The following is a 26358-nucleotide window of genomic DNA, read 5'->3' as shown; positions in this document are numbered from 1 at the left end:
AAATATCTTTTCCCATCCCTTTACTTTCAGTCTGTGTGTGTATTTCAATCTGAAGTGAGTCTCTCGTAGGCAGTTTATGTAGGGTTTTGTTTTCTTATCCATTCAGCCCTCCTATGTCTTTTGAGTGGAGCACTTAATCCATTTACATTGAAAGTAATTATTGACAGATATGTAGGTATTGCCATTTTATTAATTATAATTTTGATCTTACCCCCCCTCCACATCTTAAAGAAATTCCTCTAACGATACTGGTTTGGTAGTGATGAACTCTTTTAGCTTTATCTTGTCTGGGAAGCTTTTTATTGTTCTTCGATTCTAAGTGATAGCTTTGCTGGGTAGAGTAATCTTGATTGTAGGTGCTTGCTTTTCATCACGTTGAATATTTTGTGCCAATACCTTTTGGCCTGCAAAGTTTCTGTTGAGAAATCAGCTGACAATCTTATGAGACCTCACTTATAAGTTACTAGTTGCCTTTCTCTTGTTGCTTTTAGGATTCCGTCTTTGTCTTTAACCTCTGGTATTTTAATTATGATGTGTCTTGGTGTGGGCCTGTTAGGGTTCATCTTGTTTGGGACTCTCTCGGCTTCCTGGACTTGTTTATTTCCTTCACAAGGTTAGGACAGTTTTCAGTCATTATTTCTTCAAATGGGTTCTCAATCCCTGGCTTTCTCTCTTCTCCTTCTGGTACCCCTATGATGTAAATGTTGTTATGCTTCGTGTTGTCCCAGAGGTCTCTTAAACTATCCTCATTGTTTTGGATTCTTTTTTCTTTTTGCTGTTCCAGTTAGGTGTTTTCTGCTACTTAGTCTTCCAAATCATTGATTCGATCCTCTGCTTCATCTAGTCTGATGGTGATTCCTCCTAGTCATTTCAATTATTATATTTTTCACTTCTGACTGGTTCTGTTTTATGGTTTATATGTCCTTTTTTATTCTTGCCATTTCTTTGTTGAAGTTCTCACCGAATTCCTTGAGCATCGTTATAACCATTGTTTTGAACTCTGTATCTGGTAGGTTGCTTGCTTTCATTTCGTTTAGTTCTTTTTCTGGAGTTTCCTCCTGTTCTTTCATTTGGGATGTATTTCTCTGTTTCTTCATTTTGGCTGCCTCTCTGTTTGTTTCTATGTATTAGGTAGATCTGCTTTATCTCCCAGTCTTGGCTGGGTGGCCTTATGTAGTAGGTGTCCTGTGGGGCCCAGTGGCACAGTCTCCATGGTCACCTGGGCCAGGGTCTCCAGGAGTGTCCCTTGTGTGGATTGTGTGTGCCCTCCTGTTATAGTTGAGCCTTGGTTGCTATTGGCATATCAGTGGGTAGGATTGACCATCATGCTGACTGACTGGGGTTTGGCCATGTCCACAGCTTACAGGCTGCTGTATGGGAGGTTTTACCCCCTGAGTGGGATTTGCCCCAGCAGACTCTGGTGCCTGATGAGACCACCCTTTGGGTGTGTCGCTTGTGGGGCTAATTGGGCAGTGCTCTTCTGTGATTGGAAGCCAACCTCAAAGTATGTTGGTTCTGGGGCCAGCATACCTCTTGGAAGGGCCCCAGTGCAGGCCCAGGTCACCTGTTGCCTGTGACTGGCTGGGGACTACCTGGTAAGAGCTACAAAGTGATCCACAGTTGTTTGCTTCTTTTGCTAACCCTGGAGGCATGTGGGAGAGGCCACACTGAAAACTGAGGACATCTGCCACTGGTACTGGGCCTACATTAACTCCTCAAAAAGCCAGGACACTTGGAGGCCTGCTGCCACCTGCCAGCTCCCTTGAAGTTCAGCCTTTGATAACGCCTTGTGTGGTATGCAAGTTGGCTGAGGCAGGGTCTCAGGGAGTTACTAGAGTGGGAAGAGTTGTGGTCACCAGGTTAATGTAGATTCTGGTTTGGTGCCAGTCCTGGAGCAACTCAGCAAAAGTCTCAGAGCACACCAAGGTAGGTCACCACCCACCTAGGGGCTGTAAGATTCTGATAGTTATCCATAAAGTGCAGTTTGGGCGGGGCTGGCTGCTCTTGGAGAAAGAGCCTCTGGCTTTGGAGGAGTTGGATGGGGTATAGTCCCAGTGAGTCAGCAGGGTGGAGCTTCAGAGCTCATCAGACCAATCAGAAGCATGGGGGTGGAGTTCAACACAGGAAAGATCGTGCCTGCCTGTCGGCTGCATGGGAGAAAGACTCCTCACAGGGAAATTATCTACTGTCCTCCAGCCTTCTCCTGAAGCCGTACAACTCAGTTTGCCCCTCCGTGTGTCTCCCACAAACCCCCAAGTTACTGTTTTTTTCCACTGGAGCCCAAGGTGAGTGCCTGGAGATGAGAGAGTCTGTGTGAGGGCCCTTTAAGAAGACGACTGGGTTTTCAATTGCCTTCCATCCCACCCAGATGGTCAGAATCCCCACTGCTTTTCAAGGCCAGATGTTGTGGGGGCTCCTCTTCCCTGCACCAATATTCTGGGCTGGGGAGCCTGGTGTGGGGAGCTGGGGTTCCTCTCTTCTCTGGGGCGAATCTCTGCCACTGAACTACCCTTCCACGTCCTCAACCACCACATAGAAGTTTGGGGTTAGCCAGTTCCGTGTTTCTGCTCCTCCCACCTGTCTCAACATGGCTTCTTTTTTATATAAAAGATATAAATATATAAAAAGATATAAATTATGTAAGTAAATATAAAAATTGTTCAGCCAGACTTCAGATGGTTCTCCGAGTTGATTGTTCTATAATTTAGTTGTAATTTTAATTCGTTCATGGAAGAAAGCAGGCACAATCTTTATCTACGTCTCCGTCTTGCATCTCCCCCTATTTCTGTTTTGTGTTTGAAGTTTTCACCCTTCCCTCATTCCCATAACCTTGGATACAGTGAGCAGAGGAGTAAGAAAGTATAGATGGTTGGATCCTATATTATTCTATAAGAAGTTTTGTTAAAGCCCAGTTAAAGAGTGGAAATTAGAGGCTTGGCAGAGTTGAATGAACACTGATTCTACCGGTGGTAGCAGTGCCTGTTACCTCATAAGGGAAGCTTAGAATCATTGGTGGGTGTTAGTATAGATACTGAATTTGTGAACCTAAATTTGGAACATGAGTTTGTCTAAGAAAAGGAATATGTGAAGAAGCAACCCATTTGGGGAATTTTAATAAAATGTAGGTAAAACTAATTGTTTGTTATCATCGGAAGTTTGATCAGTATTTGCATTGCTTTCAAAATCTATTGGCATGAACGACTTGCTCATGCATTTTATTTCCAGTCTGTAAGAGAGCGCTTTTCCTTCTCATGTGCCAAGCCACAAAATGTAAATGAGCTGTCCTGCAGGCATGTGGAATTGAACATACATGACAAATTTTATGTTAAGCTTGTTATTAAATTGTACACATCATGTTACGGAGATGGTATCATCAATTTCACTGTAAATAAAAAATGCAAGTCCTGAGTTTGTATTCTATAAACTAATAGCTTGTATAATACTTGGTCTAGGTAATAATCTTTGCCTCTGGGCATCATGAGTGCCAGGACATGGTACTAGAGGGAAAAAGTTTTCTGTGGTTGAGGTGTTTTTTTTCAATGATTGACTTACAAAGATAAAATTCACAAAGTTCATATCATTGTAAGTTTTCTTTATTTTCATGTTTGTTAATTTTTAATAGATATTAATGGGTTAATTTAATGGGTCTACCCCATAAAACAACAGTTTTCTTCCTAATCATTTGTTTCTTTCTTATTGGTTTTGTTTGGATTATATTATGACACAAGTTTATAATACAGTGGGACCTAGTTACAGTGCTGGTGGGATAGGGGCACTTTTTAAGCTTTCCCCTGGTAGCCACAGAGTGATGCGGGCTATATATCACTTTGCACATGGAAAAGGTTAATTGCCTCTCAGTTTTTTATGGGCTTTTATAGTGCTAAAAATTCACTCTTATGATACAATTGGGATGTTAGCTATCATAGTGGAGCAAATGATAAAGGAGCACATTAGACATTTATGGTTACAGGCCTGAAAAGGTCCAGGATGGTCTGTGGAGTTCTGGTAAAGTGTTTAAAGACTTGCAAGGAAAAATTTGTGTTGTTACATAGCCATTTTACCTGAGAAAATGTGGTCAGAAGGAAAGTGAGTCCTTTTGTCAGATTAAGTGTGATTTTTTTTTTCTTTTACAGAAAATTCTTTGCCAAAACCCAAATTACCTGAGGACAGTGTTATTTCACCATACAATATAAGCACAGGCTATTCAGGGCTTGCCACAGGAAATGGACTCAGTGACTCACCTGCAGGGTCCAAGGATCATGGCAATGTGCCCATTATTGTACCTTTAATTCCGCCACCTTTCATAAAGCCACCAGCAGGTAAGTCACTACTGGAGTTTCCAACAATAACAATTCATAGAAAGTTGTTTTAACTAACATGACTAATTATTATGCTCAAGTCAATTTTGGAAAAGACTGCTTTAGAAACTTTGTAGATAAGAAATGTTAGTACACGAGTTCTTTAAAGTAGTATTGCTATATTAAGCACATCCCCCAATCTACTGCTTAGGCTGTAAACTTTCAACTGACAAAAAACTTTCTATCATTGGCTACAAAAAAAAATTATTTTCCTTACCTGAAATCATCTGATTTTTTTTTCTGTTTTTTTTTTTTTTTTTTCAAAAAATAAGGCTGAAATAATTTTAAAAATTAGGGTATATACTGACTGGTTAGCAAGAAAAAAAGTCAGCACTGTTGAAGTGGGTGGTGGTGTCATGAGGGCCAGGTCACCTGGATTTTCTAAAGGAAGGGGTAGTTTTGTAAAGGGTGTGTGGCAGGCTGCTTCTTCAGTGTGCCTTCTTGTAAATCCACTTAAGAAATAACCTAGATTACCCACCTCTGCCAGAGAGTTCTTTCTAATTCCTGGAAAGCTCTCTTTGAAGTTTTAAACAATAAAAAAAAAAAAAAAATGGAGATCTTAATTTCACTTGTATGAAAGTGTAATCAGTTTTTTTTATATTTCCAGAAAAGTAGATGGCAGTACATTGAGCTTGATGGCAGTGGGCTGAGTATGACGTGATACTGCAGGCTAGGTTCCTGATATGCTCTACACAGAGAAAGAAGTTCAAGCATATTGTTACCTGGGTTGCTGTAAAATGGTGGAATTATGCTAGAATGCTTAATTGCTACACTGGTTATTTTTCTGTATATTGAATTGAATAATGGTAAATACTGAATTTCGATAGCAGTTCATGTTATAACCCACTAAAATTAATGACTGCATTTTTTTTTTTTTTTTTAGGGAAGGTAGGTGTTTGGTTATGTTTCTATAAACAGTGAAGATATTTGTAGGTATAAATTTGGACTTACAACAATATTTATTTACACCATATTCTAAGTGTTACTAACATTTCCTTCATGGCATGGGCACATTCTCTTGTTTGACCTATTACATTTTAGCAGTAAAAGTGTCCTTTCATACTGAGGTCCTCAGCTAAAATCCATTTACCGTTCAGAATCACTTGTAATTCTGTTTGTCAAGTAATTATTAACATAATTTGTGTATCATGCAAAGTTTGCCTTTTTTATAACCCACTGTCCTTTGTTTGATTGTTTTGTGATGCAGAGGGGCCCAAATTTATCTCCCAAGGGCCAAAGACCTATTTTGGATAGGTCAACTGGAGGGAAGAGGGGTGACTAATTTTGTAAATGTAGGGTTCATGTTTGAATGTTTGCCCAATGGATTAGGTGAGTGGTGTTGACGATAAGTGTATCATTAAGGCAGTGTGACTAAGTCTAAAGAACACAGCCTTCAGATTCAGACAGCTTGGGCTCACATCTAAGCTTTATCACTTACCAGCTCTGTGAATGTAGACAAATTACATAAGCTCTCTTCTAAGTTTCCCTATCTGTAAAATGGGGATCACAGTTCTACCACAGGAGATTGTTGTCTCCATGAGACAAGAAAATATATGTAAAGCTACCTAGCACAGTGCCTGCCTTACAAAAGCCATTCATTCAGTAAACACCATATCTCTTTTTCTTTTTTTCAGTCCTTGGTCTGCCCTAGAGTTGGGCACATAATTTGTGCATAAAAAGGTGTGCATCCAAATGCAAATTCCCCTCTAAGATTTATTTGAGCAAAGCAAACAGCTTTAGAAATTAGCATAGCTGAGGCTACCATGTGTTTGGCATGCCAAAAAACCTGCCCTGGAGTTTCCTGCTGAGCCAGCCACGTGGAATTCAAGCACACAGCTCCTATTTAATTCTAATTCCACATCAGATCAGGAAATAAATATGCAAAGGGATAGAGGCCAAAAATTGAGCCTTGGAAGTCTTAGACGTAGGAACTCTGAGGAATTAGAAGCCAGAGTAACCGAACACCCGTGGTTTTATGCTGTCTTCCGTGCAACTCCAAGGCACTCATCTGTTCAAAACAAAATGTAGGGAAGGACGTGTTTAATTTTCAGTATCTGCCCTTAACCTTTACTTGACCCTACTCCAGGGTTCTATATGACAAGACAAAGATACTGTGCTTTCAAGGAGCTTACTCTATTAGTCCAGAATTTTACAGGCAGAAATTTACAGGAGGGATGAATTTTGAGTTAGTCATATTATCTAGTTCAGGGATCAGCACATTTTCTGTATAGGTCCAGATAGTATTTTAAGCTTTGGGGCTATACTGTGTCTATCACAACTGCTGAACTCTGCTGTGGTAGCAGGAAAATAGCCACAGACAGTACATAAACAAATAGGCATGTTTGTGTCCCAATAAAACTTTATTTACAAATAAGGCAGTGAGCAGGATTTGGCCCAGGGACCATAGCTTGTTGACCCTTGCATTAGGGTAAGATTGGCAAAAGTCTTACGATAACTGGAAGGTGAATAGGGTTCCTAACAGTGAGGCTGTGAGCTTTGCCAGGGTGCTCTGTGGAATATCATATGGGACAGTAACAAGGACAGGAGAATAGTGGAGTTTTCAGGGTATGTGGTGAGCTCTGGCACATAGTCGGTGCTCCCCCTCCCAATTGTTGAATAAATGAATGAATGACCACTCTTCAAATTCCTATTGCACATGCATAAGACAGTACAGGCTACTTTGTTGTTCACTGAGAAAATGCTAGTATCTCGTCTGAATTAAGTCCCACCCTTTCTGACCATAGCCTCCCAGACAGTGATGTGAGTAATTATCTGTGGATAAGTAAAGTCCACAAATTACCAAAAACTTCTGTCTAGTTAACCAATTCAATTCTTCCTTTGGCTAAAACTTTTATCAGAATTGTTATTCAAGGTACTAGAGTTGAGACACACTCGCTGTCAATATTCTAGCCATGTATAGGTTAACATGGCATTCCTGAAGGGAACTAATACATGGTAGAATGGCTAGAAGCAAAAGGCCCCTCAATAATCAGTTCCTGAATAATTTAGAGTTGATTGTATCATGCACGTGTCCGCCTCTCAGGATAGGGAAGATGAGGATCCTATGTATGCTTTGGATTCCTGGAAAAAAATAACTATTAATATTAGTGTTCAAATTATTGTTGTACTGTAAACTGGCTCGGTGGAAATGCTAATAATACCTAGGTTTGTATTAAATTCTCTACAGTTTGTGAAACTTATTCGCACTCAGTATTTTATTTAGTTTGATCTTTACAATAACCCTGGGAAATAGCATGTTATATTATTAAATAAAGAACAGAAGCTCAAATACCGGTAGGTTAAAATGGCTTTCTCAAGGTCATGTGGTTTCTAAGTACTGGAGCCAAGACAAGTACTAAGGTCTTCTGACTCCTAATCCAATTTTCGTTTTAATAGAAAGTTGTATTTTCAGCATATTTGTACAAAACTTCCCTAGGCTGTGTCAGAATAAGAGTACTTATTAATCTGCTATTTAACATTCCCCAGGGACAAGGGATGCATCTTATTCCCGCAAAAGGCTATTTTTTAAAGTCCACATCTTTTGGGAGACTTGATGAGTTTTCTAATCCTGGCATTCTGTGGTTCTATGAACTGAGATGGCGTTGCAGGGGTGAGACCCCAGTTTGGTTTGAAAGTGATTGCCCTCCTGAGGCAAGCTGCTTCTTCTCTGAGGTACCACAGGACTCTCTGGTCAGGCGCTGGGTTCAGAGTGAGTTTCATGAGCTCGGGCAGGCTTACCACTGGACCCCATCCACATTTGGCGGGCAGTGGGCCCGATAGAGTACTCGTGATTGGGAACGTGGTGATACCACACTCTGTGGGATTTCCACGTTCCTTTTGCACAGCTGCATACAGAAGTGTGGGCGTAGCTGACTTCTGGGCTTGGGGAACTGCATTTCTGTTCCTGCCCCACTTTTCTTCAGAGAATGAAAACTCCCTGTGCTTTGGTGATTACCACAAGCATTGACTGTCCTTTGGCTGCACATGTTTGTATCCGATTTCATCCGATTTCCAAAGCTAAGCTGCCCTTCCCCCTCAGAGACAGAATTTGGACCTTCGTGTAGGATTTGTGACATCACAGTTGTTACTATGGTAATAGACTTGTTATAAACACAGAATAGCTCTGATTTTGCTTTTTATTTTTTTTTCTGTCTAAGCAGTGAAGGGAATCACCATGATCCTTACATAAGAAACACAGACTTTTCTGCAGACTCTAGGAGGTGGACAGAATAAGGCATTCCCATACAGAGCAGCCATTTAAAAAGCCCAAAACACTGTTACAGGAATAATGTTAGAAAATAATTGAAAGTATTGACTGACCCTTTTTATGCAAAGATTTCTTTATCCTTTTAGTCTGAACAATATGAAAACCTCTTTCTTTGCTAATTTAAAAAATTACCACGTGCACATAGTCTGAAGTTGCAGACTACATATTAGCAAGAGTTTTGAAAGATAACTCAGGTTAATTATATTGTAACCTTGCTGTAATTCTTCTCATATTAGAGATTTTAATATGAGTTCAACCCTTTGGGACTTCATTCAAAGAGGGTTGTGCTAGTAAGGACTTTTGGCATGGAATATAAGAATTGTGCAATAGTGAGTCTCCATCAAAATACTAGACCTGCCCTATTTCCCTGCAAGTTTGCCTATTGTAGTAAAGGCATTCAAAGTAGATTTTAAATACACTTTTTAAAAACAAAGACTTTATATTGGTCTTTACTGCTTTACAAGTGCAATAGCACTAGGCTCCATTGATTGGACATGTGTCCTCTGCAGCTGTTGGGCAGGTTTGGGTTTCCCCACTTTGTCTGGTTTCTGGTCAAAGAAACCAGTTGGGACTGGAACTAGGATTTTCATATCCCAGTCTCAGACTGGCCTCATAATAACATTTTGCTCCCAAGGATGTTTTAAAACTCCATAAAACTACTAGTGTAATTATTTTTGTTCACAAGGAAAAGATGAAATACAGCAACTTTTTTGGTGAAAGTTTCACTGAGCTCTGCTGCAGAAAACACTGTGTATCTAGGAAACAACATTTTAGATCTGAGTCTTTTGACAGGTTTTCCCAGAGGCTTACAACTTGCCTATTACAAGTCCAGAATCCTTCTAAATCCCTGAATACTTTAAAATGAAATGAAATGTGAAAAAAGGAGGGAATATATTTCTCTGGATGCATTTAGATGGCAGTTTTGAATAAAATGTCGTTGACCTCAAATGGTAAGTGATCTCATTCCCCACCATGTTCCCATGTGTGAGGTGAAGGGTACGGTCCATCCATACGGTACACGCAGCTTTGTGTGGAAGGAGATGAGATTAAGCTCCTAAAACCAGCTTGATTTCCTGTGCGCAGGAGAGTCTTGCCTTTCTTTGAAAACAATGACCATTTCCTGTCTTCCAGGATGGTTTGCTTTCAGTGAGCTTTCCAAATTTGTGTTCAGTCATAGTCATGGAAATATGATATATTTTTTCAGGCAAATCTTGAAACTCTTTAGGGGTTATAAAAACTGGGCTCTAAGGAACCATTAGCTTAACTGAGAATGTGGAAACATTCACATGATCTGCTAAGCTCTATGCATATAGCTGAGTAGCCCACAGTTAATAAGCATGTTACTTTTTGGCTCTTACAATTCTTACATGGAGTTGTCCTTGCAGGGAAGTGGGAATCAGAATGTGGTTTGCATTATGAGCATTATTTATTTTATCTGTTATTCAATATTCTTGGGGCTTGCATATGAATGATGTATTCCAAATAGCCATTGAGAAAACAGGATTTAATCAAAATTGCTTTGCTTCTTATTTATATGTCCCACTTTTAAAATATGATCATTAAATAAAATTACCTAGATTTAATGGGATTTGGATGACTTACTATTTATGTAGCAGATATATTTCTCAAAAAAAGAAGAGATTCACTGAACCCTCAGATTTGGAGAGTTCTCCAAATCACTTAGGACAAAAAACAGGAGCTTATGGTGAATGGCAGGATAGGAGTAGTTAATAATTGTAATGATATAATCTCATCATAGCTAATATTTTTTGAGCACTTATTATGGGCCTGGCATTGTGCTAGTAGATTATCTCATTTACTTTTCACAAAAACTTTGTGTGGATTCTAGTATTAACCTTGTTTTACATATGAGGAAACTGAGACCAAGAAAAGCTAAGCAACTTTCCTGAGGTCACACAGGTAATAAGTGGCAGAGCTGATATTTGAACCTAGGCATGATGTCTCCTTAACCTATATTCATAACCACTGGATTATGTCAGTCTTTCAGTCACTATGTCAGTCTTTCAGTCACTTATGTATTTACTGAATGTTTTTCACATTGTACTAGATAATACAAATACATACATATAGATATATGTACATATATGTCGTTATCCCTGACTACCAAGAACTTAGTGTAGTTGGAATATAATCAAAACATCATTCTAGTTTGACTTTGGAAAGTATGATATAATTTTAGCAGCATTTGGAGGGTGCATGGTTGGAGCAGAAGGGTAGTTAAAGTGGAGTAGCAGAAAGTCTAAGCAGATAATCAAGAACAGCTACATTTGTACAGTTGTGGAGAAATGGCATCTGAAATATAATGCAGGTTAGAAGATAGTCGTTTAAAATTCAAAGTGATGAAACAAGACATAAAATGAAGTCTGAAAATATTATTTACTATGATATGGGTCCTGTTTTATCTTTCTTTATATACTCGAAGGATCTTTAAAAAAGTATAAGCCAAATTTTAGTATATTCGATCATTCTTAATGCCAAACACGAATGTGAAGTTTTTGTGGTAACATGATGTGGTGGAAAGACTACCACAGCAAGAAGCAGGAAACCTGCGTTGTTAATGTCAGCTCTGCCATTTATTGGCTGTATAATCTTGGATAAGTCACTCAGTCTCTCTGAGCCTCAGTTTCTTTGTTTGAAAAATGATGTAGCTAGTTTAGGTAATCTGCAATTTCCCTGCATTTATAAAGTCCTGATTTTGTGACTTGTATAGTGAATTGCCCACCTGATTTTATGATTTTAAAGGGTCTATTTTAATATATCTTAATATATATTTGTTAACTGATTGAACATATTTAAAGCAAACTCACCTGTGTGTGTAGTTACAGCAGCCAAAAGTCTGATGGAAGATTTCTGCTACTTAGGACAACTTTCTGTGATTGTTAATTTTCACTCTAGAAGAGTGAATAACTTGAAATAATAAATTTAAAATTTATAAAAAGTGCTAAAAATATGAGTAAATAAAAGACTACATCACACATGTGTTATTAGACCAAATCATTTTGATGTTACGCATAAGTAATGATCATTGGTAGTAATTCCCAGAATTTCTGCAAAAGAGAAGTCACATTGTCATTATGTTTAATTTAATTTACCAAAACAAGAAGAGAAAGTAGAAAACCTGAGTAGTCCTACATCTATTAAAGAAATTAAATAACTAAATATTTTTTACAAGCAATATTCTAGACCCAGATATCTTCAGTGGTAAATTCTATTAAACGTTGAAGGAAAAACCAAACTTAGAGAAACTCTCTTAGAGAATAGGAAAATAAGAAACACTTTCCCTCAATATATGATCCCAGCATGACCTTGATCGCATCATATGACAGGGGAATTAGAAGTGAGGAAAATGATAATTTTATGTAACTGGGTTACATTAAAATGGAAAACTTCTATTCATCATGAACACTGATTCAAAAATTCTGAGCATAATCATAGCAAACCAAAGCTAGTGATATATACACCAAAGGATATTACATCATGACTAATTAGGATGTTTTTCTAGGAATGCAAGGTTGATTTAAAATGTAAAAATCAGTCAGTCTAATTAACCATATTAACAGAATAAAAAAAACCCTCATAGAATATTCTAAATAGATGCAGAATATAATTTGATAAAATTTAACACACACACACACACACACACACACACAACTCTTGGCAAAGTAGGAATAGAATGGAACTTCCTTAATATGACGAAAAGTATCCACAAAAAACCTATAGTACACATCATACTTAATGGTGAAATATTGAAAGCTTTTCTCTTCAAATCAAGAATGAAATAAAGATGAGATTTAGCACTTCTATTTAATTTTGTCTAATTACATAGATAATGAATAAGGCAAGAAAAAGAAACAAAGATATAAGATTTGAAAGGTAGAAATGACATTTTGTTTAGAACAGAATGCCTCTGTTCTAAACCCACCAATGTGCAGGTAAACCTTGGAGATATTGTGGGTTTGGTGCTAGACCGCCACACTAAAGTGATTATTGCCATAAAATGAGTCATACAAATGTTTTAGTTTCCCAGTGCATATAAAAGTTATGTGTACACTTTAGTCTATTAAAGTGTGCAATAGCATTGTGTCTAAAGAATGTACCTAATTTAAAAAGACTTTATTGCTTAAAAATGCCAACCATTATCTGGGCTTTTAGTGAATCATAATCTTTTTGCTGGTGGAGGATCTTGCCTGGAGCTTGATGAAAATACAATATCTGTAAAGTGCAATAAAATGAAGCACACTAAGACAAGGTATGCCTGTACAGATAAACTATATTTAATGAGTGCATTAATCAAGATTTTTAAACACAGTTGATACTCCCAAATCCATTATATTCCTATATACCAGACACAAAAAATTTAAAAACAAAACTTGAAAATATCTAAAAATTCCTTTTAAAATAGTATCAAACCATCAAACACCCAGGAGGAAAAATCTAACAAAATATGTGCAAGATGGTTACACAGAGAACTATAAGCATGGCTGACAGAAACAAAAGAAGACCTAGATCAGTGGAGGGACATACCATGTTCATGGATTGAAGACTAAATATTCTGAAAAGGCAGATTCTTCCTAAATTGATCCATATATTTAATTCAATGATAAAATCCAGCATGAAATTTTGTGAAAATTAAAAAACTGTTTCTAAAATTTGCATGGAGATATTATGCAAAGGGACAAGAATAATCAAGACAAATTGAAGGGAAAAAAAATTGGAAGACTTATACTGCCAGATCTCAACATTTATTATAAGACTATAATAATTAATAATTAAATAATTGTATATTATTATTAGTGTTAATTGTTGCTGTTGTTATTTTTTTTTGGACCATACTTTAAATTAGCCTTTAGGAATTCATTAATAAGGCATAAAAGATAAAAGAATAATTTCTATTTCTCATGTCAATTCTCTTTTGTTTTAATTTTTTAAAAAGAACCTTTTCTTGCGACTATGATATATTACACTTTGGAAAAGTGCATAAAACATAAATGTGCTCTTTTACAAATAATGATCTTGTCAACTTACAGCTTCTTCCCTCTAAGAGGTAACCACTTTTGTGGCAACCATTGCCTTCTTTTTTTCCTTAGTTTTAACACCTAAATATACCTGCCTAAGCAATATAGTTTATTTTGCCTATTTTTGGACATTAGATAATGAATTATGGTAATCAGCTTCCTAGATGGTCCCCAGTGATCCTGACCTCCTCTAGGTTTCTTCCTACACTGAATCAGGGGTGGTCTGTATGATCAACTTTTAAGGCTGCCATAAAAGGTTACTGCAGTTTCTGTGTAGTTCCCTCAGATTCACTCTGCGGGGAGCATGAGGAAACTCAAGCTGTTCTGTGAAGAGAACTATGTGGACAAGAACTGAGGCCTTCTACCAACAGCCAACACCAACCTGCCATCCTTGTTATTGAGCCACCTTAGAAGTGTATCCCCAGCCTAAGCCCAGCCTTCAAATGACTGCAGCCCCAAAAGACATTTGGCAGTAACCTCATGAGAAACCCTGAACCAAAATTGCTTCAAAACACTCCCAAATATCTAACCTACAGACAACATGAGCAATAATAAATGATTTCTGTTGTATTAAAAAAGAACGAGATAATGGTACAAGAATATACATATAAATCATTGCAATGGACTCCAGAAACAAAGCTAAAGAGATACTTGATTTATGACAAATGTATTAGCCTGGGTTATCATTACAAAATACCATAGCCCAGGTGGCTTAAATAACCAAAATTTATTTTCTCACAATTCTGAAGAATGGAAGGCCAAGATTAAGGTCATCAGGGCTGGTGTTTGATAAGGTCTTGCTCTGTGAGTTGCAGATGGCCCCCTTCTCCCTGAGTCCCCACATGGTAGAGAGCAAGCACAAGTTCTCTGGTGTCTTTTCTTATAAGGGCCTTAGTTCCATCAGAACAGCACCCTCATGACCTTAGCTAACCCTGATTAACCCTAAAAGACGCGTCTCCAAATACTGTCACATTGGGAGTTAGGGCTTCAACTAATGAATTTTGGAGGGGCACAAACATTGTCCATAATAACAAAGATGGCAATGTAGTGAGGAAAGAATAGTCTTTTTCAATAAATGTGCTTATGGAAAAGGATGTATGTGGATTCTTTACTTCACACCATTCACAAATAACAGTTCTAGATGGACTGTTGATCTAAATGTGATAGGTAAAACAATAGAGCTTATGGAAGAAAGCCTAAGAGAATATATTTATGATCTTGGGTAGCCCAGTATTTCTAAACCTATACACTAAAAGCACTAACCATTAAGAAAAAGGTTGATTAAATAGACTGTGTTAAAGTTAAGAATTTCTGCTGATTAAAAGACATCTCTCAAAAAAGATTGAAAAAGCAAGTCACTGAGTGGGAGATGATATTCATACTGTGTGTCTCACAACAGACTCATTTGCAATATATAAAGAACCCCTATAAATAAAAGAAGAATACAACTCAATAGTAAAATAAGCAAAAACTATAAACAGGCACTTCATCAAAGAAAATATTCAAGTGGTCCGCAAGCCTTTTAACAGTTGTTCAGTCTCAGTCATTAGGGAAATAAAATTTTAAATCATAATGAAATAACCAGTACACAAATGAAATGAAAAAAACTGATAATACCAAGTGTTGAGGAGGATATGGAGCAACTGAAACTCCTGCATTGCTGATGAGAGTGTAAATCAGTATAACCACTCTTGAAAGCTGATTGCCAATGTCTATTAATGTTGAACATACACATGCCCTATTATCCAATAATTCCATACTAGATATGTGCTCAGTACAAATATATATATATATACACACACACACACACACACACACACACACACATATATATATATATATATATGAACCAAAGACATATAGACCTTTCATTAACATTTATTTACAAAAGCTAAAAACTGGAAAGAATCCAAATGTTCATCAATAATAGTTAACATGGTCTCCTAAGGGTTCCTTGTACGGCCTCAGGTGGCAGTGTGGGCCTTGATGTTGAATGTGAAATTGTGGGCGTATCATATATGCATAATTCAGGGAAAAAGATCCTTCTCTCAAAAAAAAAAAAGAATATTTTAACTCCTTCTTCTCCTGATTTAAGCAACTAAGCCCTAGAATGTAATTGTAACATTTTTATCCTTTGTCTACTCTGTTCATAGCTTTCTCAAATTTCAAATCTTATCTTTCCTTATTAAGATATTGTCATCTATTCAAATGAAGCATTATATGTTATGGTGAAGCCCATAAATAAAGTTATGGGCATAAGGCATAAATATCCCTCACAGTGGTCTACTTGGGAGCTGCTTTTGCTGGGTATAAAGTTGAGAGAAGTGAAAGGGTGCTGGGGAGTGACAAAAATAGGATACACAACATTCTATCCCAGTGGTTTTTATCAAGGGTTAACTTTGTCCCCCCAGGAGACATTTGGCAATATCTGCAGATATTTTTGGTTGTCACAACTTGGAGAGGGGCTCTATTGGCATATAGTGAGTAGAGGCCAGAGATGCTGCTAAACATCCTATAATGCACAGGACAGCCCCACAACAAGGAATTATGGGGCTGAAAATGTCGATAGCGCCCTGGTTGAGAAACGAGGCTCTACAGTGATGACAGTTCTGTGTGTAGGATGAACACGCCTTGTGCCCCACTCTAGACCCTCTTGGCCCCACCTCGTACTCCAATGACGGCTGTTGTGCTTTGATCGCTTAAGCATGTGCATTCTGAAAGGGCCCTGCCTCACGCCTGTCTCTCGCTTCTGGCTCTGGGGCTCCTCTGATATGACAGCATGGATATCATGTAAATCCTTTCAACACTCCCTCACACATGTGCACACCAGAAGTAAGGGGAAATTAACACACTAGACCAATGGGACCTGAGAGTTGATGAATAAATACTTCCTTTTATTGTCCCCTGGGTGAATAGTTATAAAATGTATTTCACAAACTGTAAAAAATGTTCTTTATGATTGAACACTCGGTTCCCTTAGTGGTGGCCAGCTCAGTAACACATTGTTCTGTTAGATTTTCCCCCTCGTCAGGTTCATTCCCCTTGTCCCGCACTTCTACTTCCTGGAATCACATGCCCAATAAACCACCTGCAGGCAAATCTTTGTCTCAGATTCTGTTTTCTGTGAAACTCAGGATTAAAATACCATGTGTGGAAGTCCAAAGCAAAAGATCATAAATTAATGGAAAAGAATATAAAAGTTAGAATTTTATGAACATTCATGTTTTTTCCCTTTAAAGTCAAGCATAACTATAATAAAGGAGTAAAAAGAGGGCACCAGATCAGATTGGTGGTGCAAACATTGGAGCGCTCAGAAAGGTCCACTTCTAAAATTGTCCCACTAGCCAAAGAATTTTCTAAGTGTCTTGTGGTAAGGGCAAGGGACAACAGTGGTGGCCACACAGAAGAAGAAAAAGGAAAAAAATTAAGTAAGGTGTTAAAGACACAGAGAAAGGAAAAAGAATATCCTGTGCCTGAACTCCTTTAAATGGATTTGTTATTTTGAGAGATTTAGAATCCTAGAATTTTAATTAGAAGGGGCCTAATTTTAATTAGAGATCATGTAGCTGAGATGCCCTCTTTTACAGATGAAGGAAATGAGGCCCGGAGAGGCTAAATGACGTCCTGAAGGTCATCCAGCCGCATTAATGGCAGAATCAGGGCCCAAATTCACTTCTAAGGTGGGGACACCATCTAAACATGAATTCTCAATGACATACCCCTGTGATCCCTGAGACATCCAGAACTTCTCTTGGCACTATCTAAAATCTTTTGGGGGGTATGATATAACTGAGATAATACTTTCAGAACACCATGGCCCAAGTCACCAAGGAACTAAGATGCTGACAGGAAATAAGAGGAAATGTCAGCTGTGCTTTCCCTTGCTCGTAGTGGGTAGCTGTGTTTCTGGAATTAACTGACACTCAACTGAACTGTTTGCTATTACTTATTTGAAGGTATAAATAAAGTTTGGTTAAGAGAGAGAAATGATGGTGAAGTTGGTAACTTGTTATTCTAGGGACATTCCCAATGCTGACTTCTCAAAGTTCCTATTAAACTGCGAAGACTTAGTTCATGGACTTGGCCAAGGAGAGTGGAAATAACACTTACGTCCTGTTCTGGGGCTTTTCACTGGTGTTTCCCCTCTAAGGCAACTTTGTTCTAAGTGATTTACTAAAGACGATGCCCTTGGCTCCTCCTGCTCCCCTGCTCCCCCCGACTCCCCACTGGGCATCCAGCCAATCAGGGTGCACCTAGGAAAGATTCTGCTTTTGCTCCTGACGCTGAGTCCCTAATGTACCAAATGTACCAAAGTGAACATATTGTAAGACAGGCTTGGTCCCTGTCCTAACTGGCTCACAGTGTGGTGGAGCAGACACACAGTAAAAAGAAATCTCAAGTCTGAAGATGATCAAGTCCAGAGTGCTACAGGCTCTGACAAAGATTGGGGTCCAGAAAAGCCTCCCTAGGGTGAGGTTTAAGATAAAAGAGCAGTAAGACTGAATTGGTCAAGGATTTTGAGGTTGTGGGTGAGAAAGCAGTACATGGAAAGGCTCGGGCAGAGAGAGGCTCGAGGAAAGTAAAAGAAGCTGAGAGGCTGTCCTGGTTGTGGGAGCCATGGAGGCCATGCCTAGGGGTTCCAACTTCTTTTTGAGGGCAGTAGACTAGATGCCACGGAGGGGTTTTGAGTAGGTGAGAGCAGTGATGAGATTTCTGTTTCAGCAGACTCCCCCACATTCAGAGTGGAGGGAATGAACTGGACAGGAGTGAGTGAGTAGGCAAGCGGTGGTGGCTGAACTGGAGTGGACAGCAGTAGACTCCATGAAGATGGGGTGCCTAGAACAGTGCCTGCTACATAAGTAGACCTGATAAATATTTATTGAATGAATGAAGGAAGGAATGGGTATGTTATGAAAATATTTAGGAGGACCTGGTGATTGATCAAAATGTGGGAGGGAAGAAGGAGGGAAGAGGAAGGAAAGATGGCAGATTTCTTCCAGCAGGCAACTAACTGCACGGATGGTAGGACGAGGAACTGAGATGGGAAACAGTGAAGGGGCAGGTTATAGGGAAGGGTGTGTGTGTGTGCAGCTTTGGACGTGATGAGTTAAGAAGTGTGGGAGGCCGTTGGAAATAATATGAGAGATAACTGTGTTGATTTGAAAATCATCTATTGGATGGTAACGAGTCACAGCAATACAAAATTGATATGGGCTAGGGGAATGTGTAGGTAGAAGAGGAGGACTCCGACAGATTTCCCACTCATGGGCTTCCCTTTTCCCCTAGCCAGGCTGTGTTGGCATATTATGTCTTATCACATTCCTGAGTAGCGATTGGCATGGGGCCCTTTTAGAGAGTCCCTCAACTATTAATTACTCTCATTCAGGAAATCTAAATAAATATTTCAGGATGGGAAGGATGAGGAGGGAAGTAAATTATTTTGTTGACACTGTTTCAGCAGATTCACCTTGGTTCTTTTAACAAATTGAATGAAGGGCAGTTCTCACTCTTCAGTCTACTGAACTTGTAGTTCAGAGCATGGAGAAAAGAGGGCCTGAGGAAGAGGAAAGCAAGCATTTTATGTGAATGCTTTAACCCGCCCAGGTGTCCCTGTGACCAGTTTCTGGCCTGTCAATTCGCCCCCCTTGCAGTGATAGCCTCAGCATGGTCACGCTACTTGGCAGGACCAGCTGGGATGCTGAGATGTGGGACTGTGCCTATTGGTCAGTCACGACGGGGCAGCTTACACTTCCCTTCAATGGGGCTGCTTACAGCCCTCTCTGTGGTCACCACCAACACCTGGCTCCTGGGACCCTCCCGGTGGTGACATAGCCCTGGGAGCAGGCCTAGCTTTTCCGTAGTCCTTTTCTGCTGCATGTTGGCATTTCACAGTGGGAGACAGCCATGGATAGCTCCTCAAGGACAAGGATCGTGTCTGTCTTGTTTGTAGTGTATGCCTAGCTCCTAGTACAGTGTCTGACACAAAGTTGGGTAAATATATGACTCCTTTGTCTGTAATTAAGGTTTCCCTTCTGGGGAGATTTGTCAATCAACGTGGGGCCCAGTAAGTGTAATTAATGGGACGGCCAGATTTCAAAAGGGGAAAGGAGCCCTTCAGGTAAGTAGCAGGTGATGGAAATACTTGCCTTGCTCTGACGTCTTGTATAAAGCAGCTTGACGCTTAGTCCTATTATGCTGCTGTTGTATTTCTTTGGAGATGATGCCGTTCTATGCAGGGCAGGGGCTTGGAATTGCTTTTCCAGCAGTGATGGATTTGCTGGTGCAAATCTTTGACCTTGCCCCTAATCGCATGCATTTGTCAGCTAGATGCTGGGCTCAGTGAGTGGTCTCCAGCCATGTAAGAGAGAGAGGGAGAGGAGGACAGTGGAGAGCAAAGCCAGGATTGTAGCATCATTGTCCCAGGGCTTCTTAGATTGGTCAGAGGGTCAGATCCGTGGCTCAGGGATGGGGGACAATATTTTACTTGCGCTCCTTGTCCATGGAAACCACTCAGTGAACATGAATTAGTCAATCTGCTTAGAGCAGTATTGCTCTCCCATTGACTTATGGAGTTCTGCCATTTTCTCTGTCGGATGGGAAAAGTGTTGCCTTCTCTGTATTTGATGCAGGTAGCTGATACCACAGGACGTTATGGACCCTGGGCATCTTAGTTCAGTCTGGTGATGTTCATTGAGGACTGGTAGGCATTGGCCAGTATACCCAGCCCTGGCCACATGGCTGCACGCCCTCTCTTCCTGCCCAGTGCAGACAAAGGAGGCTCCTGGCAATGAAAGATCCAATTCTGGGCAAAAGAGGAAAAACCTTCCTGATAATTAATGACCCACATGGAAGTGCTCATGCTTCAGTGCTAATGTAGGGCAGTGGAGCAGCACGTCCCAGGGAGGCTTCCGCAGAAGGCTAGTCATGGGGATTCTCTTTGACGATGTGTCCATGGTCAAATTTGTGAAATACAGTACACTCTATCTCCCTCTTGAAGATCCCTAATCATACATTATACATACGAAAAAGTCTTGCAGGAAAGAGCCTGTTATTTCACTTTGTTTAGCAGTGTTTTCCATCCATATTTGACTTTTTCATGATGACCCCCACTTAGGTCCCTAATCTCTTGGAATTAGTGCTCTGTGGCTTGTGCTTTGGGAAATGCTGCACTGAGGACTCTGGGTTTTCCTTACTCTCAAGTATTACATGCTTCTTATTCCAGTTAATTAGGGTAAGTATATAGGAAAGACAGACTGTCTACAGTGAGTATTAAGAAGTGGAGGTGAGGTTGTCAGAGAGGCTTGCAAGAAGATTCTCTTAGCTGGCTAATCAGTGAAATTGTGGGGAGATATTCAAGTTAATATTGAAGAACTGTAGGCACATGAGCTTAATAGTATCTTATTAAAGAATCCAAGTCTTCTAATCCACACTTCTCCAAGTGTGCTGTTCAAGACAGCATTAATACTTTGTGACTTTATGGCATCTCTTCTTTTATTTAGCCATCTTTTCATTTCTACTGTTACTCTATAGGTTTGGGACTTCACCTCCTTTCCTCTCCATCCATCTTCCATCCATCCCTCCATCCATCTATCCATCCATCCACCCACCCTCCCATCCATCCATCCATCCACCCATCCATCCATCCATCCATCCATCCATCCATCCATCCATCCATCCATCCATCCACCCACCCACCCACCCACCCATCCATCCATCCACCCACCCACCCACCCACCCATCCATCCATTTATTCATCCAACATAGTGTAAGCACTGCTATGTGTTAGGCACTGAACACACATAGGTGAATGAGACATGGAGCCCGCTCTCGTGTTGCTTACTAAGGCTTCTAGATGTGGAACAAGATTCCAGCCTTTCCACCTTATCATTCACCCTACTGGAGTCACATTTCTCAGCACATCTCTACTCCTGTTATGTCCTACGAGAAATATTTGGGAGCTCCTTATTACCTGTGGAAGGAAGATGAGCCCCCCTGCCCCAAGCAGAATGACATTCAAGGCACTCCTTGTTCAGCAGACCCCGCCCCAGTCTAATCTTCTGCTTTTCACTCTTGGTCAGCTGGGAGGCTTCAGGAGTCATCCCCATCTGTGAACCTACCTGCCAATCACTCACTGGCTCCTACTGTTCTTTCTGTCCTTTCCCTCCTTCATTTGAACTTTCTCCCCCTCCAAATCTTTTAAGACCCAACTCAAATGCTATGCTCTTTGGGCTCTGGCAGGTTTCTGAACCTCTCTCTTACCACATTCTACCTGTCATGTAATGAGTCACAGACTTTTCTGTCTTCCTGGGAGCAGGGCCATGTCCTATTCAACTTAGCATTCTTGACAAGTTACTTAGTGCAGGGACCTTCATGTAAATGTTTAATTCATTCTGCAGTCACATCTTGTATATACCTATATCTATCTATAGGTTTGTCTATACATAGATATAGATATATAGCTATAAATATAGATATATAGATATATATGTAAGTTTTATACATAAATATATAAATAATTAAAAATTGGTTAGAAAAGTTCCATTAGAAAATTGAAAAATTAATTTTAAATTTTATCACCTTCTGTCATTGTGTGTAATATGTGTTCTTACTTTTACTTACTGGAACCAGATTTTAGTTTATGTTTAGATTTTATTTTGGGATTAAGTACTATTCTATTTAGAGGGGTGTAGACTAATTTATGAAATCACTTCAAATAATTCTATTTCCAAAAAATACTAGGGATAATTTTAAGTACTACAAAGAATCATAGTTGTATGAATCTATCATTTAATTGCATCTATCCTTTTAGTGAGAAATAAGGGCAATAAAATTGTATTACTTCAGACTCTGTTATTTGGCAATTTTTTGATAGTTAAGTTACCAAGGTGGCAGACATTTTCAGTTGTTATTATGATACTTTTTAAAAGAGCAAACTTCTTTAGGCACTTAGAAAGATCCACTCATGTGTGGCTATTTGATGTAATAATTACAAAGAATTTCCGTCTATACATTTGAGAATATCTGGCAGTACCGTGATATATTTGGCAATTCAAATTAAGTAATTTTTAGAAAGAATAACTGTAAGTGAAGCTTTTATTAAATCAAATGGCTTTATTCTTACATAGTCTGCGTTAGTGAAATTGAACCAATTACTGGGTTGTTCTTTGTAGTCAAAGAGAGTGGTTCTACGGATGTCATCCATGGGAGAGAATAAGGTTGAAGAGTCTGGTGCCTGGTCATCCAGACTGCATACAGCTGATACCTACCTTTTTCTTAGGGCTCTAATTGCCAGTAATTCTGAGGAAGGCTCATTTACGTGTAGAATGTTCCCACATTCTCTCGTTTGATCCTCACCACAGCTGTACTTAGGGAGGGCATTACTATTCCTTGAGTGACGTGCCCACATCACACAACCAGCAGGGGCAGTGCTAATACTTTCGCCAACGTTCTCTCTCTGTCTCTGTACTCTAAAATACTGTCTTTCAAGTAATAGCGACTTAGGTTTGCAAAGTAGTTAGTATATATCTGTTGCATCACTTGCCTTAAAAAGAAGTCACCCCCTTGAGACTGTAGTAAGTCTTTTCTAGTAATTCTAGCTATATGCTATTCCTCCCACCTCCTTCAACTTCTACTGTATTTTATATTCATATCCAAAAAGCTCTCTGAAAATATTTGCCATTGTGCCAAAGTGTGATCAGATAGTATTTTTTTCTGTTTACTCTGCCTTTGCTTAGCTGCCCTCAGCTTGCTCTACATCTATGCCCAGGGCTAGACATTGGCAAAGTAATGCGGCATCTTGTGCCTTAGCACCTCCCATCTCTCCCCTCCATCTTTTTCATTGAAACCCTGTCCTCAGCCCTTCACCCCTCTCTCTGTGAGAACTTGTTCTTCAGAAGGAATCACTCATTTTAAAGCATGAATCATTATTGACAAGTATGTATTGAGCCTTCTTGCTTTCAGGGAATTTGTGTTTTAATGGCATGTAAGAAATATTTTTGTCAAAGAAATTGCTCTCTAATGGTAGAATTTAATTTTAGTGAGCAGTTGAAGGAAAATTTTTGAAGCTAGGATATTCTTATTGGCATCTTTGAGATTCCAGTTGGAAGTGGTTCCCCACTTTACCCACGTAGAAAGTCAATCTTATCCATAGCCTGCTGTGATCCCCCTTCTTACAAAAGAGAAAGCTGGGAAAAGTATTGCTTGCCTGTGGGTAGAATGACTACGTTCTGAGATCCAGGTATTATTGATTCTTTCACATCATTTAATGTTTACGTGGAACTTACTGGTGAAAGTTCAGACAGAATGTTTGCAGCAAATCCAAGTTCCATAATCGTAAAGAAGTAAAGGCTTGCACTGCAACTTATTTTTTTTTTAATCAGTTGACAAATATTGATTGAGTAAAACTTCAGCTGTCTTCTCAAAGACATTTTGACCTTTTTGATTCAATTTTTTTTGTCTATTAGTGTGTCACAGAGCAGTGTCCTGTGTAAGTAGCACAATCTGTGACAGCGTTTAGTCCTTTCTGTACAGGGAAATCTGTGTGGGTGGTAATCTCACAGACTTAGAAAGGATATGGTTTCTAAGGTGTAGCGGTCAAGCTCTGGAGTCATCCAGGCTTTAGTATGTACGGGCTGTGTTATTTGGAGCAAATACGTAACCTCTAAACCGCATTTTCCCCATCTGCACAATGGGGATAATGTTAGCACCTGCCTGGGAGTGGTGGTTGTGGTTAAGATTCATGATGGACTTAATATTGCACTGTGCCTGGCACCTAATACTGAATAATGGCTAGCTATGATTATTTTCCTTTTGGCTCAGTGGTTCAAAGTTTCTTTAGGTGTCCTTGAATGTTCACTTCGAGAACACAGGAAATTGTACAGAAGGTTCTCTAGGACTCTGTTGAGACTTTTAAATGGACCGCCTTAGAGTTTTTAAAGTTGAATTTTTCCAAGAAGGGCTGAAAAGAAAGCAATCTTTAACCTTAGCTTCTTGCCTGCCTTCCAGGCCACGTCTTCATTCTGTTGCTCCAACAACTAGATTGACAGAGTACTTACTTGTGCCACACTTTCATTTCATGGTATGGAGAACATACAGGAGTCACTTCAGACTTTCTTGCAACTTGTCTCATAATTCAAGTCTTGAAATGATTATTTGGACGTGTGCATTCTAGGAATTACTGGAGGAGACAAACATCACTAGCAAATACTTTCAGATTTTTTTCTTCAGTCTTGGACTCCCATGAAAGTTACAAAAGGGTGGTAAATCTACAGATGAATCATTTGGGGGCCATTAGGCCCTTCTGATTTCCTTTGGGCTATGGTCAGATGAGCTAGTATGCATGTTCATAGCCTATTCAAATGCCTCTAGAATGGTACTGACCAGTGGCCATCCTTATTTTTAAAAGACACTAGATAAGGCAATTTCTCAAACAACGTCAGCAAGGCATTCCAGAAAGGCTTGATCTCTTACATCTCGGCACTATGAAAAATACATACAATTTTGATCTCATCTTAGAGTAATTAATCTGAACTTCTCCTTTTGGGATGTAAAGTAGAATAATGTTCTATAGTTCTTTGAACATTTGATTAGAAACAAAATGCCCTAAACATTTTGCTTAATTAAATCCTGAAGAGGTGGCTGCAAGCTTCATGATTAATTGAAACATGCATATTTTGACTGATGCATATTTACATGATATTATCATATGAAAATCTTATCATGTTATACAACCTACTCACTTTGGGAATGTGATTTAGTGCTGTAAATATTTTGCATTTGTTGTTGCATTGTTCGTTATGAAAAATACATAGGCTAATGGCTGTAAGGAAGTAATATGTTAGTGAATCTTCTCTGAGGTAATCTCAAGTCTGTCATGGCACAGACCTTTACCCTAAAATATAAGATAGGAAATCAGGTTTTTCCTAGTTTGAAGAAGTATTTTTTTTAAATAAAAGTATTTTGAAGCAGACCAAGTTAGAACAGCTAAAGTGCTGGGTCTTCTATTGTGCCAATGTAAATAAAGCATGCACATAATTCCTGGGTTTCAGGAAAAAAAAAAAAAAGGTGCGGTTGTTGAAATGAACCAATTCCTTTAGCTTTAAGTACTTAAGAAAATCTTACTTTTCCAGGGGTGCAGTCATCCTATTTAAGATGGGGCACCATCTCATGTTTGGTGGCAGGATTTTGAGCTGTGTCTCAGCTCACAGAATTAATTTAGATAATCACATTTTTTTATTGATTTCTTAAATATAATGCTAATAAAAATTACTTTTATAAGACTAGCATACCTGAGATATCTGAAAATGTTTTCTTGAAATTTTGGAATAATCCACTTACCAGACTATTATTTGGAGCATTAGTCATTGATAATAGTTTGATGACACAAAAAGAGAAATCTTGATGGAAGTTTTCCAAAGTGTTCACCTTTATGAAACAGAATTTTATGAAAAACGGATGGGAATACTGAAGTATTTAACAAGACAGATGCTGACCACTATTCTAAACATTTTCCAATTGCCAGATTAAAAAACAAAAGGGCACAATTTCTTTTGTTTCATCTTTCCATGTTGTTACTTTGTAGTGCAAATGATTTATAAAAATAATCTGCTTTAAAATTCTACTTTTTGTTTATTTGTTAGGTCTGTTGTCAGAAAGTATCCTTGCCTTCCCTTAAAAATGTGACAAGTGGGTCTGTTTG

General features: G+C 39.0%; 1 protein-coding gene across 2 annotated transcripts in view; it reads left to right on the top strand.

The window, feature by feature from the left end:
* Positions 1–26358, top strand: part of SOBP (sine oculis binding protein homolog) — a 161832-nt gene that overhangs the window by 15331 nt on the left and 120143 nt on the right. For both annotated transcript variants that reach the window (XM_081033263.1, XM_081033262.1), the window contains exon 3: positions 4134–4319. In XM_081033263.1, coding sequence (XP_080889389.1) covers positions 4134–4319 — 186 coding nt within the window. The remainder of the gene's footprint in view (positions 1–4133; positions 4320–26358) is intronic.

Source organism: Rhinolophus hipposideros (assembly GCF_964194185.1).
Source record: "Rhinolophus hipposideros genome assembly, chromosome: 3".
NCBI classification, from domain to species: domain Eukaryota; kingdom Metazoa; phylum Chordata; class Mammalia; order Chiroptera; family Rhinolophidae; genus Rhinolophus; species Rhinolophus hipposideros.
This window is presented reverse-complemented; position numbering and strand designations above follow the sequence as displayed.